The sequence below is a fragment of the Mus pahari genome, chromosome 6, assembly GCF_900095145.1.
Source record: "Mus pahari chromosome 6, PAHARI_EIJ_v1.1, whole genome shotgun sequence".
Lineage (NCBI taxonomy): Eukaryota > Metazoa > Chordata > Mammalia > Rodentia > Muridae > Mus > Mus pahari.
The window spans coordinates 51,363,857-51,382,590 of record NC_034595.1 but is presented as its reverse complement, the minus strand read 5'-3'; the positions used below and the strand labels follow the sequence as shown (position 1 = coordinate 51,382,590).

General features: G+C 42.3%; 1 protein-coding gene across 1 annotated transcript in view; it reads right to left on the bottom strand.

The window, feature by feature from the left end:
• The window catches only part of Ror1 (receptor tyrosine kinase like orphan receptor 1), a 346,999-nt gene that overhangs the window by 98,600 nt on the left and 229,665 nt on the right, over positions 1–18,734 (bottom strand). The window contains exons 3-4 of the mRNA XM_021200163.2: positions 11,330–11,617; positions 10,715–10,745 (exon numbers count right to left, since the gene is read on the bottom strand). Of these exons, the coding sequence (XP_021055822.1) occupies positions 10,715–10,745; positions 11,330–11,617 (319 nt within the window). The remainder of the gene's footprint in view (positions 1–10,714; positions 10,746–11,329; positions 11,618–18,734) is intronic.

Genomic DNA, 18,734 nt, shown 5'->3' with positions numbered 1-18,734 from the left:
ACACACACACACACACACACACACACACACACACACACACACACACGCACGCACGCGCGCGTGCGCGCGCATGCACAAGCTTAGGTCTCAGAGAAGGTAAGCTTTCTGCCTCATATCACTGGCTAGCGAATGACCCAGAAAGGCTAGAACTAGTGGCACCACAACCCCCAGGAGTCTGTGAGAAATGCAGAGGTTCTATTCAACTTAACATGCGCTTGCTGAGCAATCACTGCATATTAACTACTATGTGAGGTGTGGAGGCAGTCACATGTAATGCAAGGAACAAGGAGCTCAGCTTAGGGGGCAAACTTCCAGAAAATGTCTGCCTAGAAGTCAAGGATCGATCTTCTCTTTTTGGATATGTCCTGTACATAGAGATGCCTCATCCATCTTCACAAGTGACATCTGAATGGGAACTTTCCACACCCTGTTCATAACACAGAGGTTTGTTGAGTGACAAGGGTTAGTTGACACGTAAGAGCTTGGCTTCTTAACCTTCTGTACTCTTGGGCCTGACCTCTGGGATTGGAAATTCTTCCTCTCCAGTCTCCCTATATTCCCACCATCTGCCCTTGCTCTGAGGATGCAAAGCCTAAGATGGTTTTGATGCAGACACTGTGGTCAGCTGGATTCACTGGTATGCTGTCCCTCTGTGTCTGGCCCAGCTGCTGAGTGATGCCCTGGTCTCCTCTCTACAGGACATCACATCTTCCAACTGCCTGAGTAGCTGTGTTGAAAGATCTCCTTGAGCTTATCTTGGGTTGAAAGTTATCTTATCCCTTCTTGGGCGGGGCTGGTACCCAGCTCTACTTTTGCACTATGCCTGAGACTTGGAATCAGAGACAAGAGGAGGAAAAAAGAAATCAGGAAAAGCTACTTGATTTTGTTGTTGCTGAAAGGGATTTTAGCTAAGAGCTGATGAGAGAAAGGGAAATAAGGGTTTCAAGGTCTCTGGCTGTGGTCACAGCAGGGAAGAGTGTCTACAGGAGGACAGGCTGCAAAGAAGGAGTAACCTCTTCGTTCAAACCATAGTGATGACAGTGATAATGGACAATTATTCACTCCTAACATGTGCCAGGCACACTGTAACCTCTGACATAGGAAGCCTTTTATTAGTTAGTCTAATTTTTAACATCCTTGTGACATAGTTAAGTGTGCCGGTTAAGTTTTATGTCAACTTGACACAAGATGGAGGCATTTGGGAAGAGGAAATGGCAGCTGAGAAAATGCTTCTGTGAGATTTGCCTATAGGCATCTTCTTGATTAATGTAAGAGGGCCAGCCCACTGTGAGCAGAGCCAACCCTGACCAGGTGGTCCTGAGATGTATAAGAAAGAAGGCTGAATAAGCCATGAGAAGCAAGCCAGTGAACAACATCCCTCCATGATCCCTGCTTCAGTTCCTGGACCCAGGTTTCTGCCTTGAGTTCCAGCCCTAATTTCCATCAGTGATGGAGTGGGGCCTGAGAGTTTTAAGCTGAGTGACCGACCGCTTTCCTTCCCAAGTTGCCTTTGCTCATGGTGTTTTATCATAGCAACAGAAACCCTACTATGATGAACACTTTTCAGTTAAGATAGACAGAAGACCCCAGAGGATAAAAGGAAGACATACACCTTCAACTCAGAGAATGCCATGCTAGGGTTGCTCGTGTTTTAGTTGAGAGGGTAAATAGAAAGCACACAAGCTGAACTTGGTTAGGCTCTGAGGCCTAACTTGCTCTACAGCAAGTGGTTTTAAACTTTCCCAATACTGCAACCCTTTAATGCCATTCCTCATATTGTGGTGACTCCCAACCACAAGATTATTTTGCTGATACTCTGTAGTTGTAATTTTGCTATTGTTATAAATCATAATATAAATATCTGATATTTAAGATATCCAATATACAGCCCTCAAATGGGTTATGAACCACAGATTCATAACCACTGCTTTATAGCCTTATCAAATGCAGTCACTGGAGAAGGCAGGGTGGGTCTGGAGGATCCCCAAAACCCATTTCCAGACAATTGTCATGACTTCACCGATTGTAAACTCTCAGGAAAAGTCCCATTCACAAGCATGTCTTCCTTCGATCAGTCACATAATTTCACAAGGGCAAAGTCCCATGACACTGGTTTAAGAAAAAAAGGTTACATTTGTCAAGGGTAGCAATCCCAGCTGCGTGACACACCAGCAGGGTCATGAAGCTCAAAGGGGCATCTAAGTAAAACCATGTCTATTGACTTCCGAACCCTCTGATGTAGGGAGAGAGGGATTTTGCATGAGAGGAGCTGTGTGTATACCCAGGAAGGCGAGCCTCTATTCTTCTTTCTGCCACACTACGAAGCCCCACAACAGCAGAACATGAAACAAAGGCACAAGCATCAACTTCTGGAGCAACACATTCATGGAGGCCCTTGGCAAACAGTAGCAGAATCCCCCGATCTTAGGACTCCCTCTGGCTAACTACCTCGGGAGCGTGCTCACAGTGCACTGACTTCTGTGGCTGCATCATTAGAGAATGAAGCCTGTATACACTTAGTCCAGGAAATTGTCAGAACAAATGACAATGACACCATGCAGCAATGTCACAAGGGAGGCAAGCTGATATCCAGAACAGCCACATTACATCATTTAAACTATTTAAGTTTTTTTTTTTTTTTTTTTAAAGACAAAGCAATGTTAGGCTAGCTACTCTGAGAAAATGACACAAGTTACTAAAATCAAGAATGAAACCAAGGATACCATTACTAATGTCACAGAAATGAAAAGAACAACATGGGAATAGTAATATGAACAATGATGTGCCAACAACCTGAAAAATCTGAACAGAAGGGACAAATTTCAAGGAAGACACAGACTATCCAAAGTGACTAGGAAGAAAAAAAATTAAATAGATCCATAACAAGAAAAGAAGTTGAAGTAGTAATTTAAAAACTTTTCGAATGGATTTCATGGTGAATTATATCAACATCTGCATGAATGAACAGAATTGCCTCATAGGCTACTAAAGAAATACTTCCCAATTCATTTGAAAAGCTTGGTATTAAGCTCATTTCAGAACTATGCAGAAATATTGCAAGACAGCTAGAGATTAATGCCCTTTATAAAAACAGAAAGCAAAACCCTCAATAAAATGCTAGCAAACAAAACAGAAGGGGCAGATGAGATGGCTCAGCAGTGAAGGTGTCTGATCCCCAGGCCCCACAAGGTAGAGGGGGGAGACCTATTCCTGCACATTGTCCTCTGATGCCCATATGTCCACCTCTTCAAAACTATAATTAAAAAAACCTTAAATATTTAAAAAGAATGCAGGCAAATGGAATCTAGTAACATACATAAGGGACTCATTATATATTGCAACCAAGTAGAAAAGTATTCTGTGAATGACAGTTTGATCAATCAATGAAATACCGTGCACTAATAACAGAAGAACTAACCAAATCCCACTATCGTCTCAATGGACACAAGAAGTTATCTGGCAAAGTCCAGTATCTACACATAATGAAAACCATACATGAAAAAGAAGAATAAAGCAGCAACATTTGCCATCCTGGTACAAGGCATCTATTAAAAACCAAACCAAAATAAAAAACAAAACAAAGCATGGTTAGCATCAAATTGAGTGGTGATAGAGTGAAAAGGAGAGGTCCTGCCACTTTATCACTTCTACTCGACAGTGTAGAGTGAGTCCAGTTAAGGCCAATGGGTGAGAGATGGAAATAAAAGGCATTCATGAGGAGAAGGAAGCAACCCAGAATTGCAGATATCATCTTAGAGATGGAAAGTCTGGGGGAATACACACACACACACACACACACACACACACACACACACACACACACACACATATACACATTCAGACATACGTGCACATATATACAGATATATACACAGAGATATACGTAGGTATGCATACACATACATAGACACAGAGAGACAGATAAAGACATGAGCACAGATACAGACACACTTACTAGAGCTATGGAACAAGGTCAAGTCTATATATTACAAGGTCTACGGGAACATAGAATCAGTTTATAAAAATGAACTGTTATCTTTATAGAACAACATGGATAATCTGAAGTATTAATACAAAAATAACTAAATGCTTAGAAATACTTTTTTCTAAAAGGGAAGGTAGACTTGTACAATGAAGTCTAAAAAAGCTATGTAGAGAAATTAAATAAACGGGATGATACTGTCATGTTCACAGAGCAGAAGATTTAATATTATTTAGATATAAATACTACCCAAACCAACTGAAAGATTGATAGACTCAATGTATCTATCAAAGTCGCACATGGTTTGTGTCACTATGCATAAGATTCATTTTAAGATACACCTGGAAATGGAAACACACAGAATACAGGACAAGTATTCAAGAGATCATCCCCGAAGATGTCACGGCCAAGTATTATTTATCAACTATGGTTCCTAACAACTCAGCCAAGCACTAGAATACCTGTTGCTGCTCTGACAGTGCTTACTGATTGACTGTAGGGTTGTCCATGGCATTTGATGAGTCTGGTCCAGTTAGTTTTGGAGCCTTTAAGAGCAGAACCTGAGAACGGCAGCTTGAGTTAGTCTTAGCACTTCACTACTTAGATTTTAGACTTGCTAGTCCATAGTCACATAAGCCAATCCTATCTGTTTTTCTATCTATCTATCTATCTATCTATCTATCTATCTATCTATCTATCTATCTATCTATCTACCTATGATCTATGTACTGTTTCTGCTATCTGCTTAAACAGTTCTGAACTTCAACAACTACTGACTGGTTCAGAGAACTCACTTCCTGACCTCAAAACTTACCAAATTCTTGTAGTAAAGCACATTCCATGAAACTGACATAGGTAAGAAGTACGTATCAGTGGGGTAGAGTTCCAGAAATAAGCACATATATTTCTTTCAACTGGCTTTAAGTGAGGTCCAGCACAATATAAAGGGTAAAGAATTGCCCTTTTCAACAAGAAAATGGTATTAGAATTATTGGAATAGATATGCAGAATGACTATATTCTTAACTGCATACTACATGCAAGAATCAACTCAAAATGGACAAAAACCTAAATGTAAGATCTAAAACTAGTGGCTGGAGAGATGGTGACCAGAGGATCAGAGGCTCAGAGTTTAACGCCCAGCACCCACATGGCAGCTTACAGCTGTCTGGAAATCTAGTTCCACGGAGCCATCATATTTTACACAGAAAACACCAATCAATGTTCATAAAGTAACAATAAATAATTTTTTAAAACCTAAAACTGTATGTTAATACTACAAGAAGAAAAGATACAAGAAAAAAATTTGTGAGCTTATGTTTTTCAAACAAGCCTGATAGTGTATTATACTTTGTAAAACAGTTTTTAAAATGTACTTTAAAAAACACTGCCAAGAAAATCTGAGAATAATGTACTTAAGTCCAGAAATATTTGAAATCACATATCTGAGAAGGGTACATATACAGACTATATTTAAAAAACTTGTAAATAGCTGGGCAGTGATGGCGCACGCCTTTAATCCCAGCAGTTGGGAGGCAGAGACAGGCAGATTTCTGAGTTCGAGGCCAGCCTGGTCTATAGAGTGAGTTCCAGGACAGCCAGGGCTACACAGAAAAGTCCTGTCTCGAAAAACCAAAATACAAACAAACAAACAAACAAACAAACCAAACTTGCAAACAAAAAATAAAAAATAAAATTCTCAAACAGTGTACAAAGAATTTGAACTGGCATTTCTCAAAGACAGAAAAATATCCAATCAGTACATGAAAGATAAGTAATACCTTTAGTCTTTAGAAAAAGCAAATTAAAGCCCAGTCAAAGACCACATCTACTAGGATGGTGGAGTTAGATAGTGGATAGTTAGGTAGATGATTGATAGATGGATTCATAGATGATACATATAAAAATAGATAAAAATTTTCGAATGGAAACAAGTGTCAGAGAACATTAAATCTCTTTCCTTAGATTTTTAAAATCTGTATAAAATGATTACAACTCCTTTGGGAAACAGCTTTGCCACTTTGTCAAAATTTAAACACATGATCTTCATATTCCCAAGAATTACACTTCCAGGTATGCAAGCTGAAAACACACATGCCCAAAACCCTTGTATCTGGCACTATTCCAAATGAAATCAGAAGCAACCCAAATGTCCAACAGAAAATGAATAAATAAAACATCATGTAACCACACAGTGGAATATTATCCAGTCATTAAAAACTATGAAGCACTGGATGCTATAATGTGGTTAAACCCCAAGCAATTCTGCTAAAGTCATATAAACCCCGACACAAAAGCACAGCTACCATACAGTGGTGATGAGGGCTGCACAACTCTGACTGTACTAAGGCGTTGTACACTTTAAAGTACTCAACAAAACAGTTACTTAGAAAGAGGAGCCTACCGTGTGCTCACACTAAAATAAACAAACAAACAAACAAACACAACAAGAAAAGAATTAATAACAGTAAATATTTCATGTGGGTTCCTCTGTGCTTTGAGGCTCAGCACCCCAGCCCGGCACAGTGTAAACAGAACCTTTAAAGTTGCTCATGAGATCAACACAGTCCTGGCCCCAGGGAACACTTCTCCACCCAAGTTGACAGTGATGGGCAGGTTAAAGGTTGTGGGTGTCGTGTTTTGGTGAAGGCAGGAGGCATCAATTTACTAATGGGAAGAACAACAGCGACAGAAGCCTTTCAGAGAGAAAATACATCAGTCACCTGGTCACAGTTTGGCTCCTGTCAGCATGGCTGTCATATTTTTTGCGCACCAAACAACATTTTGAATATTACCAAGCATCTATGGCATCAGGTTTTCATGATATTCTAACTATCAGTTGTGAAAGTTCTCATATTTTAGAGGAATATTCTTAGCCAGCATTTCACATGGCTGAGCAAGATTTTGCAATCAATATTAAGAGTTATCTGTTGAGCTTCGACCTCTCCACAATTAGAATAAGGGTTCTAATCCCACAGAACCACAGAAGGCAAGCTTAGATGGAAAGCGGGTCTTTACAAGGGTCAAGTCAAAGCAACAATGTGGGTCTAGCACAGTGCAACCACTGCTTTCCCAAACGGAGGCCATGTGAAGAACTTTGCAGGGAGAACACCTCGGAGCAGCAGGCTCAGGCTGAAGTAGTGCATCCATGAGTCAATGAATGTCCTCAAGTGTTATCCATGAGCCAGTGAATGTCCTCAAGTGTTGGTGAGCCCCGGGGGAATACAGAAATTCTTCCTTGCAATGACGTTTAGGATGAGCCAACCCTACAGATGCCTTGATATTGGAATTCTAGCTTCCAGAGCTGTGTGATACTGTTTTAAGGTCTCAGCTATGCAGTTTATGTCACTCGGTTATAGATGACATATACTATTCATTGTTATTTAGAGGGTAAACCTAAGATGTTTATTACCAATATGTTCTGTGAAGCTCGCAGCAGCCTCTTGCATTTCTTCTCTATGTGCCTTAATTCCATCAGAAGTCACACCAAGTGGCAGATTTACACTGTCTAGATTTCTAAATACGCTCTTGGATACTCGATGACACTTTTGCCCACGTGCATCTATCTCTACTTATGAGTGGCACGTGACCTCATGCTTCACTGTGTACCTGCTCGGGTGTTGCATGCCTTTAAGACTGACATGGTTGATGAGATTATGAAATTGGTAGCATAGTCCATAATGATTGGCTATCAGATATGATCCCATGTCTATATTTGAACGTGGTGCACAAAATTCTTACTTTGTCCCCAAAGTTAAGCCCTATGTAAAATAAGTCCATTTGGAACAATGGAGGAAAAGTCATTGTATAGACCGAGTATAAAATCATACGGATTATATATGTTTTTAGTCCATGAACAGAATACTCAGCCATACAAAATGTGATTAAAATAGTAAATTCTGATAGTCCAGGCTTTCAATTGTAGAAAGCTAATCTTGCACACACATTTTTTAGGGGGGACATGAAGGTGTATTTGTCAGTGTGGGTAGATGGAGTATATCACTTGGCAGGTTTAATGGCTTGATTTACACCTTTAAAATCCTTAGACAGTATGGACCCTTCATTATGCTCATACGGCTGAACCTGTGCTGCCAGGGGTGGGCTAGGGTCTAGCAAAAATAGCAGAGCAAAAGCTGGAGGTTGTAAATGGAGATGTGCAAGAATCTCAGATGTGTTCCGAGTCTCAGCCAAACAACCATCCCAGAGCCTTTCTGTTTAGACCTGAATGGCTGGTCATGCAGAAGGAGGGCTCCTGGCTCTCCCTAGGTGCTGCCTCCTGCCTCTCACTCTTCTGATGTTCTGGATGTTAGGTTGCTGCCTTGGACACTCATTTCATTTTAGTGACTCTGTCTGTGCTACTTACAAGTAACAGGTAAACTGCATGCCACTGCTATTTTGGGAAAAAACACAATTTAAAATTTTTTTAAAAAGCCATCCATATTATCCTTAATGCTGTGACATCCCTGTGACTCTTATTTTGTTTATTTCTGACAGCTTCTGGGTTTGCCTGCTCACTGGGGACTCTGAGGGCACAGATGGCAACTACCACCCTGCCTTGGAGTTAGTATTAGGAACTCTTAGAGACAGTAAGTGCTGGTAGTTGAAAAAGGTGGAAATGCCTAGAGTTTTTAAGGGAAAAAAAATAAAGAGTGCTAGGTTTGGGGCTGTGGTTCAGCAGGCAAGAGGGTTTGCCGGGCAAGCATGAGGACCTGAGTTCAACTCTTCAGAAGCCATGTAAAATGCCAGCTATGGTTGGGGGTGTCTGCAGCCCCTGTACTGGGGCTTGGGGTAAAGAAGAACTGCTGGGACTTGCTGGTCACCAGCCTAACTCTAGGTTCAGTGAGAGACCCCATCTCAAGGAAATAAAGCAGAGACTGGTAGAACAGGGCATATTCTGGCATCTCACATGCACTTGTACATACTAAGTAAAAAAAAAAAAAAATCAAAATGCCAACTAGGAACTCCAAAATGATAGAGATTGAGCTAGAAGAGGCTCCGTTAAGTTCCCAACTTGGGTTAAAGTTTTAGTTAACATGGCTGACCTAAGCAAACATGGCAGCTATCTGTGGCGTGCTATCACTGACTAAACTCGATAGGCGCTCAGACAGCAAACATGAGACACAAATGTCTAATGACAACAGATCCCTTTGGCTGTGATTCAATGTCTTTAGTGAACGTCAGACTCCTCTTCAGGTATAGCAATTCACGAAGCTGATAGATTCCCTTTGTATAATATTAAACCATGGGACACTGGCTTCACCAGAAAAATGGCCATCCAGAAAAAGCTGACGCGCAGAAAGGAGGACACATCAGCACTTACAATCCATAGGGATTACAAAGAAGTAACTTTCTCATGCAAAAGCGGCAGGCAGAAAGTCAATAGCCCTGGGCGGAACAGTAAAAGGGAAGTCAGTGGACCACAAAAACCAGCCTGTGACCGGATTATCGGCCACATTAGGAACACAGATTAATACGAACAAATAACGGGCCCGTGTGGGAAGCGGTTTTACGGCATGTAACAAAAGTTTTAATCTTTGTTTAAATAAGACTTCAAAAGAATTCCACATACAAAGGAATTGGTGAGACAACTTTAAAAAATAGAAAGAAAAGAAAAGTCAGCATCAAGAGAAGCAAGGGTGAGTGGCCAAACTCCAGCCTTGTTCTGAGGTCAAGCTGTATTTCAGATCCCAGCAAGCAGAATGCAACGAACGTTTGGAGGTTTTAAAGACTCTTTCACAGCTGCCTTTAACTGGCTGATGAAACATCAGAGCAGTGTGGCTGAAGGCCAATGTTTATTTTTACCCAGTACCTATTTTATTAATGGGATTGTGGGCCACTGGGCCTCCAGGTACACAGCACGGCACTAAAATGCCCCACTCTGTAATTAAGTGGCGCAGAGGGGATTAGACCAAGCTAAGTGGCTGCTACTTTTCAGCCTGGTGTGGTCCAGGCCAGGCATGCCGAGGCTCTAGTGGCAGACCTGGTGAATTCTACCTCAGAGGTCTACAGAATATGGGGTTGGGGGTTTCCCTGCAAAACATGAGTTTGAATAAATGGGTCTTTCTCTCCAAATAAAAATATACATAAAGAGAGAAAAAAAAAAGAAAAGCCCTCCTTGAGTAGATGTTTCTAGAGTGAAAGACGAGAATCCCTCAGGCAGAATAATAAACGCATCAACAATAGCATCATTTAAAGAAATGGAATCCTCAGACTCTGTTATCAAGGGACTTGGAAGGAATCTAACTTCTAGGGGACTCTCAATCCAAGACGGGGCTCTCCCTCTTTGTGAGTTAGAACTTCAGCTGCCGAGTTCTTTGAAAGGAATAAAAAAAAAAAATAAAACGATCAGCTAATGTTGCCCTGTGCAATAATTCAAAGCATCAGAAATGCTTGCAGAATGTAAAACAGACCCTGTGAGCAGGAGGAAAACGTCCCAAAGCCAGTGTTCTATCATTTTCTGTTTGATTTGACCAAATCCACTGTTGCCGCTAACTGTTAGATTCATTTAAAAATAGTAAATGAAGGAAGAGCTTAGCTTTGATCAGTCAGATTCATGATTGCCAGGCTGGAGATTACTGCCAGGGCTAGTCTCCTGTGGGGCTTCACATCAGAGAGACGGCAACGGCAATGGCATCTGGAAACACAGTGTTCTGGCCCAAGCACAGGACAGCATTTCCTCTGCCCAGAAATCTACAGGGAAATGCTTAGAAACGACAGAGCGTGGAGTACTTACGAGGATCCTGGGCTTGCAGTCGGAGGAGGCCCTAAGGGAACGAGAGAACAACAAAAGAAACAGTCTGGGTGACTGGAGGCTGAGGGAGAGTGTAGCCACCAACGACAATGGATGTTGCATCCCTTAGTGGGTTTTCTTGGATTCACTATTTTGCCCTTAGCTCCCCCCACCCCACTTCTGTGAATCAAAGAATACCAGTGAGAACATGCCCATCTCCCACAGCACAGGGTCTAAAAAATACTCAGACGAATGCAGAGCACCATTCATTCATAGAGTAGCCCCTGCCCCTCCAGGAGGCTTAGTGGCTGCATATGGGAAGGTATAAACATTTCCAGCTCCTCTGGGCAAGGGGTTCTCTGTGCTGAGAGCTAGATGCCATAAGGCTCTGGTGGAGGGGAAGTGACATCAAAGAGAAGTGGCCTCTAGTCCTCCTCTGCTGTTTTAGAATTAGGTCACTCTAACCATAAAAATTCCCTACTGGGTAGGTTACTTATTGGAAACTAAATACAGTGGCATCAAATACAATATGGGTCTCAATAAGTGTCCTCATGGACTCTGGTTGTCCCGACACATTGCACCAATGACCTGTGATCAAACCAACTGAAGGCTGCTTACCAAATTTGACAAACAGGACACCAGTGGTAGAAACCACTTTTTTGCCATTTGTTGCCACGCACTGGAAGTAACCAGTGTCTGTGGTGTCAAGGTTTCTAATCCGCAGCCGAGAACCATAGTTGGTTGCCCGGAAGGAGATTCTACGAGGTTCTTGGACCACGGGCGCATCATTCTTGAACCAGCGGATACTGGGAGGTGGGTCCCCCGACACTCTGCAGTGCAGTTCCGCAGTCTGCCCCAGGGACGTTGTGATGTTATTCATCGGCTCATCAAGGGTTAAGTAAGAATCTGTGGACAAGAAGAGAAGAGGCAATGAGAGGGGGACACAGCTGAAGGACACCCCTTGTCCAGGGTGTCCCTTGGGTCACAATGAGATGGACCAGTTCACGGACACGGACCAGAAATAGACAAGTGGCTGCACTTACTGAGACCCCATGGTGACTAACACACCCTACAGAACCCGGTGCTGGGACAGAAGAGTGTGGCTGACCAGAATATAAGACCCAAGTGTTCCCCGGAGTGCATTCCACTCATGGAGAGCCAGCCATACTCTCTCAGAGAAGGAAAGGGAACTTTCTGAGTTTTATATTATGAACAGATTATAAAACTAGTACACATTCCTTATTGAAAATAATAATACTTTTTTTAAAAAAGAGGAGAAAATAGAGACAAAGACCAAAAAAAAAAAATCACTTTAATTAGAATCTTTCTATCTCTAAATGACACATACACAACCTCTGACAAACATGTTTGTTTATCTTGGATAAGAAAGAAAGAATCAAACTCTGGGAAAAAAACCAAGAGCAACACAACTATTTCCACACCACATCACACCACACCACACCACACCACACCACACCACACCACACCACACCACACCACACCACACCACACCACACCACACCACATCACACCACACCACACCACACCACACCACACCACATCACACCACACCACACCACACCACATCACACCACACCACACCAGATCAGGAAGTGTACCCCAAACCTTTTTATTGATAGTATAAAGCTCATGGGGACCAGATCACTACCAGACAAAGGGATAATAGGTACTTTCATAATATCTCTCATGTGAGCCAGAAAAAGCCATGCTGTGTAATCCACCCATCCATCCATCCATCCATCCATCCATCCATCCATCCATCCATCCATCCATCCATCATTCATCTGCCACCTACCTATCTAATCTGTCCATCACATATCAATCCAGCATGTAATTTTAACTGAAATGAAACTTACTTTCTGTGTAACACACTGAGCTGAGACAGTCCCGCAAGTACTGACAAATGTGTACACCTGTGTAACCAGTGTCCTATCCAGAAAGAACATCAACACCCCAGAAACTGTTCTCCACTCCTTTGTAGTTGGTCCCAGCTCCCAAACCTTGCCTCCCACCCCTCCCCCAGGCAACCGCTGTTCTGATTTCTATCATCATAGAAAGCAATCTTGCTGATGGCAGACTTTCACATAGGTGGAATGATAATGTGATGACATTTGCATCTGGCTTCTCTTGAGATGTGATCCATTAAAATTTTTAATGAAATAAGTTTTCTTTAAGCTTGCTCTTCAATAGTGTTTAGGAAACAATAAATACTGTAAAATTCAGTTACAGATAATACATCAGTTTTAAATTTTAAGTTCAATACGTGAAGCTGCTGTTCATCGATATGGCTCTTCTTAGGTTTCACTTGCCATGAGTACCCATTCTGGGGTAGGTTATTCCCCAACATCCATTTTCTCTTCTCTCTGTCCTTCCCTAGCCCCTGTAGAATTCTGTGCTCCAAACCTAACAGTCATTGCCATCTTCATTAGAGCAACATGATTACCCACAAGAGAGCCTAGAGCCTAGAGTCAAAGAATGGAGCGAAGAGGATCCTTAGCCCCTCCCTTGAGATTCCAGCACCTCTCCATACACCATGGTGAATCCTTGATACAGGGCTCTAGCTGAATGGATAAATTTAAATTACTGCCTATGGTCAGTAGCTACTACTATGTTGGACACCACAGAACACAGTAAATTTGTTGAACTTAATGGAATTTTATTGGGAAATAATGTTTTGTTTCTTGAGATATTTAACTGGATAATTTAATTACCCCAAAAGCCTATAAAAGGGACTCATAAAAATACATGATTATTTTTCTGAAAGTTTGCACAGAAAGATTGGGGTGGCGTGTGCTGCTAGTCTCTGCAACCTCACAGGGCCATCGTGCCCACCTGAATGACTTTTTATCACATATCTAGTAGGACGAAATTCACCATTTGCTCTTGCTCCAACCATATACATTTCATCTCATGCTCTCCAATGGGATCAGGAGTCCACCAGGGACTGTGCTAGAGCCTTACTTTTTTATATGCATATTCTGATCTCTATCTTGGAGCATGTTTCTCTAAGCTGTCTATAAGTTATGTATCTATCAAGTCACCCATCCTTAGCCCATGGGTGTGACTGCAGCTGGGTATAGGCACATGTGTTCCTAAGATGTTTGAGAGATGCCCAGAAGGTAGAAAGGACTAATTAACAGCTCCATGGGGCACCATGGCTTACACCCTCAGTGGATTATGATACACTCTTTCTAGACAGAAACTTGGAAAAGCAACCCTACGATCCATATAAGTCTAGCAGCTGATACTCTACTAGGTTCTGAAATTTGATTGGCTGGGTTTGAATATTCAGGTGTTCACTTTGCTCCCATGCTTATCTGTATAACCTAGGGCAAGATACTTAAGCTCTTTGCATGTTAGTGTGACTAACTAAAAAACGAAATAGTAAATAGGGTCCCACCTGGGAAATCTGTTAAAGAAGATGAAAATTAAGTTGAGCGATACAAGTGTAGTTCTTAAGTCAGGGTTTGCTGAAACCCAAGAATCAAAATGTTAACTTATGGTGTTGTCCTGGTTTCTATGACAGTGACTTCGTTGAGAGGATTTTTCACAGATCTTCCCTTCCTCTGCCTCCCCTAGTCCTGTAATGTCTGGATAAGACGTAGGAAAAGCATATTAATCACAGTTCACACTGAAGAAGAAGGATATGAACCAGAGAGTAGCTGACAAGGCTCTATCCATACAGTTGGGTTTCCAATGTCCCAGCAGTCACGGCCTTTAAGTCTGAGGTTTAGCCAATGCTCCATGAAGTCCAATGGCAGCAGACACAGGCTGTAGTAAAGTCTGCATGCCAGGGATTTGCTGCAGTGTTCTCCCTATCTCTTCAAGGAAGGAACATGATCACCCCCTTCCCGGGGAGAAATCTCGAGTCACAGAAGTCAATTGACTCGCCCAAAGCTTATTGCCATACTGGGCACAAGTCCTATCCCTCTAGCTTCTCCCCTTAGCCCTTCTACTCCATGACCTGCTCGGACAGCAGAGCCCACTGAGGCTGAACACACACGTTCTTGGTTGTCTAAGCCCTTCCTCAGCTCCAGGTAGAACTGTCTGTGAAGGGGCCTGGGCTGAGGCTGGTATTTCTGTTATCAGTTTTGCTGGGAAAACAAGCTTATGTCTGACTGTTCTGCATGCTATTTGGTCGTAGATCTATCTATAATAGATCACCTCTCTGTGAAAGCACTAGGGGACCACATCATGTGGTCAGTACTTCTCCAGAGAGACCAAAAGAACCTAAACACACCTCTATGTTCATTAGTCAGGCAAGATACAGATTTGTTTGTGACTGTGTAGCTGCCTCACCTAAGGCACAAAGCTGGCAAATGCTCTGTGACTCAGTTCAGTCAAGAACAGAAGTGTCAGGATGGGGTCTCAATCAAGCAACACAAAGACACTGTCAGGCATTAAATGATAAAGCATGACACACTCTTTCTTTACATGTGTGTGTGTGTGTGTGTGTGTGTGTGTGTGTGTGTGTGTTACTGTGTGAAAGCGGAGCCTGACTCAGTATACAAATCAAACTCGGGTCATCTGGTTTGACAGCAGGTACCTTTAGACACTGAACCATCTCACCAACCCTCCCGCTGACTCTCTTAACAAGCCCTTTCTGTGGTCTGTTTTCTTCCAAGAACTTTCTGTGGCTTCATCTGTCATGCTAGGTGACTAACTCCACGCTGGAGGTGATTGCTGCAGACTGTTTGTAAGTGGGTGGAAGAAAAGTTGCTGAGACCATAGGGTCAAGGGCTAGTTCTGCCACTAACATCCATGAGGACTGAGTTGTCATGGGAACAGAATAACTTCTTCAGGGATTTGATTTCCTTATCTATTATCTGGGCCCTTAGAGTTTTCTCTACTTGGGGCAATGTATGTTTCCACAGGATAGACACAGAGCCAATCCTAAACTTGAATACCATGCAACACCACTTGGGTTCTATACCTTTCCCAGAATTATAGCACTTTGGTGGCTGGAGCCAGTGCCTCTGACAATGCATGCTTGGGCAATGGGACATGTCCCATTCTTTCCCCTTCTTCCCTAGACTAGCAATGCTGAGATGGCAGGTGAGTAACAGGTCGTTGTGGCTGGCCTTGAGAGAGGAAAACAATCCAGTTCCATGAACTCCACCTCCGTCTCTGTGCTTCTGGGCAAACCTGGGCAATGCAAACAGTGGTGATACACCATAGTGGCTAATACCTACCTGGTACTTACTGTCCTAGCAGACATTGTTATGAGCATTCTACTCATGAGACACTTAAGGCACAGAGAGATAAGAGAGTTGTCCCCAACCACAAGACAGCAAGGAAACATTAAGATTTAAAACAAATGATTTCAGCTCCAGCAGAAGGTCTCACGCAGAGGAGTTAGGGGGTGGTGTGGGAATGAGAGATGGGTTTGATCAAAAAATGTACTCATCTATAAAATAAAATAATAAAAACAGAAAATTTAAAGTTCTTGTTCTTTGGGTCCTTACATACTGTTCAGAATACTGAGGACTCCAAAGAAAACTTTTTCTTTTTTTGCAATTTGTTTAATTTGCTGAAAACTAAAATAACCCAGTAATTAATATAAATGTCTTAAAGAAAAAGACACTATATTCTAAAGATACAGTAGTGAAGAGTGGCGCCATTCTAAGTCGCTGCTGGTGTATTCTTTGATGTCAGCTCAGGGAGCTGCCTTTTGTTTCAGGGCTCAGTGGGCTGAGAGGCATTGTACTGACTGAGGACAATCTGGCCCAGCGTCCTGTTATCACACTTCCCAGATGCCCTTCCCTGCCTGTATAGTCTCATCTTCTGGGAGAGTCTCTTGGCAGGCTCTCAAGACAATGGTTTAGCTTTAGCATTGAGCTCTATAAGTCAGAGAATAGGGAGTAGCTACATGAGCACGCATGACGTATGGGGTCAAGTAACTGAATACAGGGGTCATAAAAAAAAAATTGGCAACAATAAAAGGTTTCTGAACATGTCATGACCAAAAGTTAATTCAAAATCAATCCTAAAATGCACTGGAGGTGTTTCTGGCAGCCCTTGTCATGACACATTGTGTAATCTCTCCACAGCCTTGTTTCTGAGCACACAGCATGCGCACTCTGCGTTATGCATGCCAGCATACCGCATAACTCCAATAAGGGCCCCCTGAAAGCCGTGGCTCATATACAAAACTATCAGATACATGGACTGCAGAGCTCTTACAGCACAGGCAAAGTGTTCTGCTCTTATTGAAATGTAATGGTTTGGTTACACAAACCAAAGTCTTTTAAATATTTTGTAAGTATCAATTTAGTTTGCCTTTGGACTGTTTTCTGTTAGAATGCTGTTCTTCTGAGAACTTGCTGTGATATAAGTGTGCCGTTTATGACTGAGCCATCCACCGACACTTGCTCTCTTCTCTGTGAGCAGCTGTCTATATTAACTGCTGTCCTCTGTACAAAGACACCACTCTGATAAGGACTGAGAGAAGCACTGATCTGTAGGTATATACATATTTAGAAGGTCATTAGATACTATGTCCATGCAGAAAAATAATGATTGTAGACTTGCTCCTGGTGCCCATGAGATCCCCAGCTACAGGTTCTGAGCCAAAGTAAAAGCACCAGATATGTGGTTTTGTCTGTGGGATGTGTCTTAAACATAAGTAGAAAGAGGTTGGTTATCTCTGTATTGTTTATGGGACTGCTGTGGTACCCATGGACTGACAGATCTTGCCAGGATGGTTGTTATTGTCCCTTGTGAGGTTCACACTTGAGGAAAAGTATTAAAGACTCTTCTTGGCCAACATCCTGCATAGTGCCTTCCAGAAAGAGGAAAGCTAGCCAGTAAGGTAGAAGTTTCCAGAAAAGTACCCAGCTGGATTTTTCCAAGTCCTATCACCAAAGCATGTGGCTTCTTCAGTAATTAATAGAATCTTGCCATCAAGTTCTGGTGGGTATCCAAGAGCATGGCAAATAGTTGGGATTGTTTTAAGGGGATGTCTTTGGGGTCTCCCCTGACCAACAACTCAAGGGGAAGTATCCTACACCCAGCACTGGCCTTTGTGCTTGGCAACGTATGGCTTCTGGGTCAAGCATTAGCCCCTGTGTAGAGTAATTCCAATCTAAAGTCACTGTATGTATGCGCAGACACATTTATGCATGAAGCTTAGCTCTCCCCAAACCTTCTTCTCTTCCCTCCCTTTCTATCTCCCTATATGAACCCCTTCTCACAAAGTTAAGAAGAAAAATCTTAAGAGCCAAAGTTCTGAGAGGGCCAGAACTTAACAGCATCTCCCAGAAATGATAGGACCATTGCATTCAAGAGTCACGATTGCTATGGTAACCTGTGTAAGACCTGCACAGGATTAACTCAGTCAACATTCCAGTATGAGGCAGTAAATGGCTTATGAGCTCCTACTGCTAGCTGAGCAGCTATTGACATTCTCAAAGAATAAAAGTACTATATTAAAAGAAATATAGTCTGTCTTAAGTCATGGTTCTATTACTGTGAAGAAACATTGTGACCAAGGCAACTCTTATTTCTAAAAGTTAATTGTGGGCTTGCTTACAGTTTCATGTGGGAGCTTGGTGGAATTCATGGCACTGTAGCAGTAGCTGAGAGATACATCCTGATCCACTGAAAGAGACAGACAGAGACAGAAAAAGAGAAGAGAGGGAGAGGGAGAGGAAGAGGGGGAGGGGGAGAGGGAGGGGGAGGGAGAGGGGGAGGGAGGCCTGGCATGGATTTTGAAATCTCAAAGCCTATCCTCAGTGACACATTTCCTCCAACAAGACCTCATCCTCCTAATTCAAACTCCCTGTTGACTAAGCACTCAGATGTAGGAGCCTCTTAGTGGCCCTTGTCATTTAACCCACCATACTATCCATAAATAAATAAATAAATAAATAAATAAATAAATAAATAAATAGCTGTTTGTGTTGTTCAACTGAGATATAGTGGCCTCTTGTGAGGCTATGCCAGTGCCTGGCAAACACAGAAGTGGATGCTCACAGTCAGCTATTGGATGGAACACAGGGCC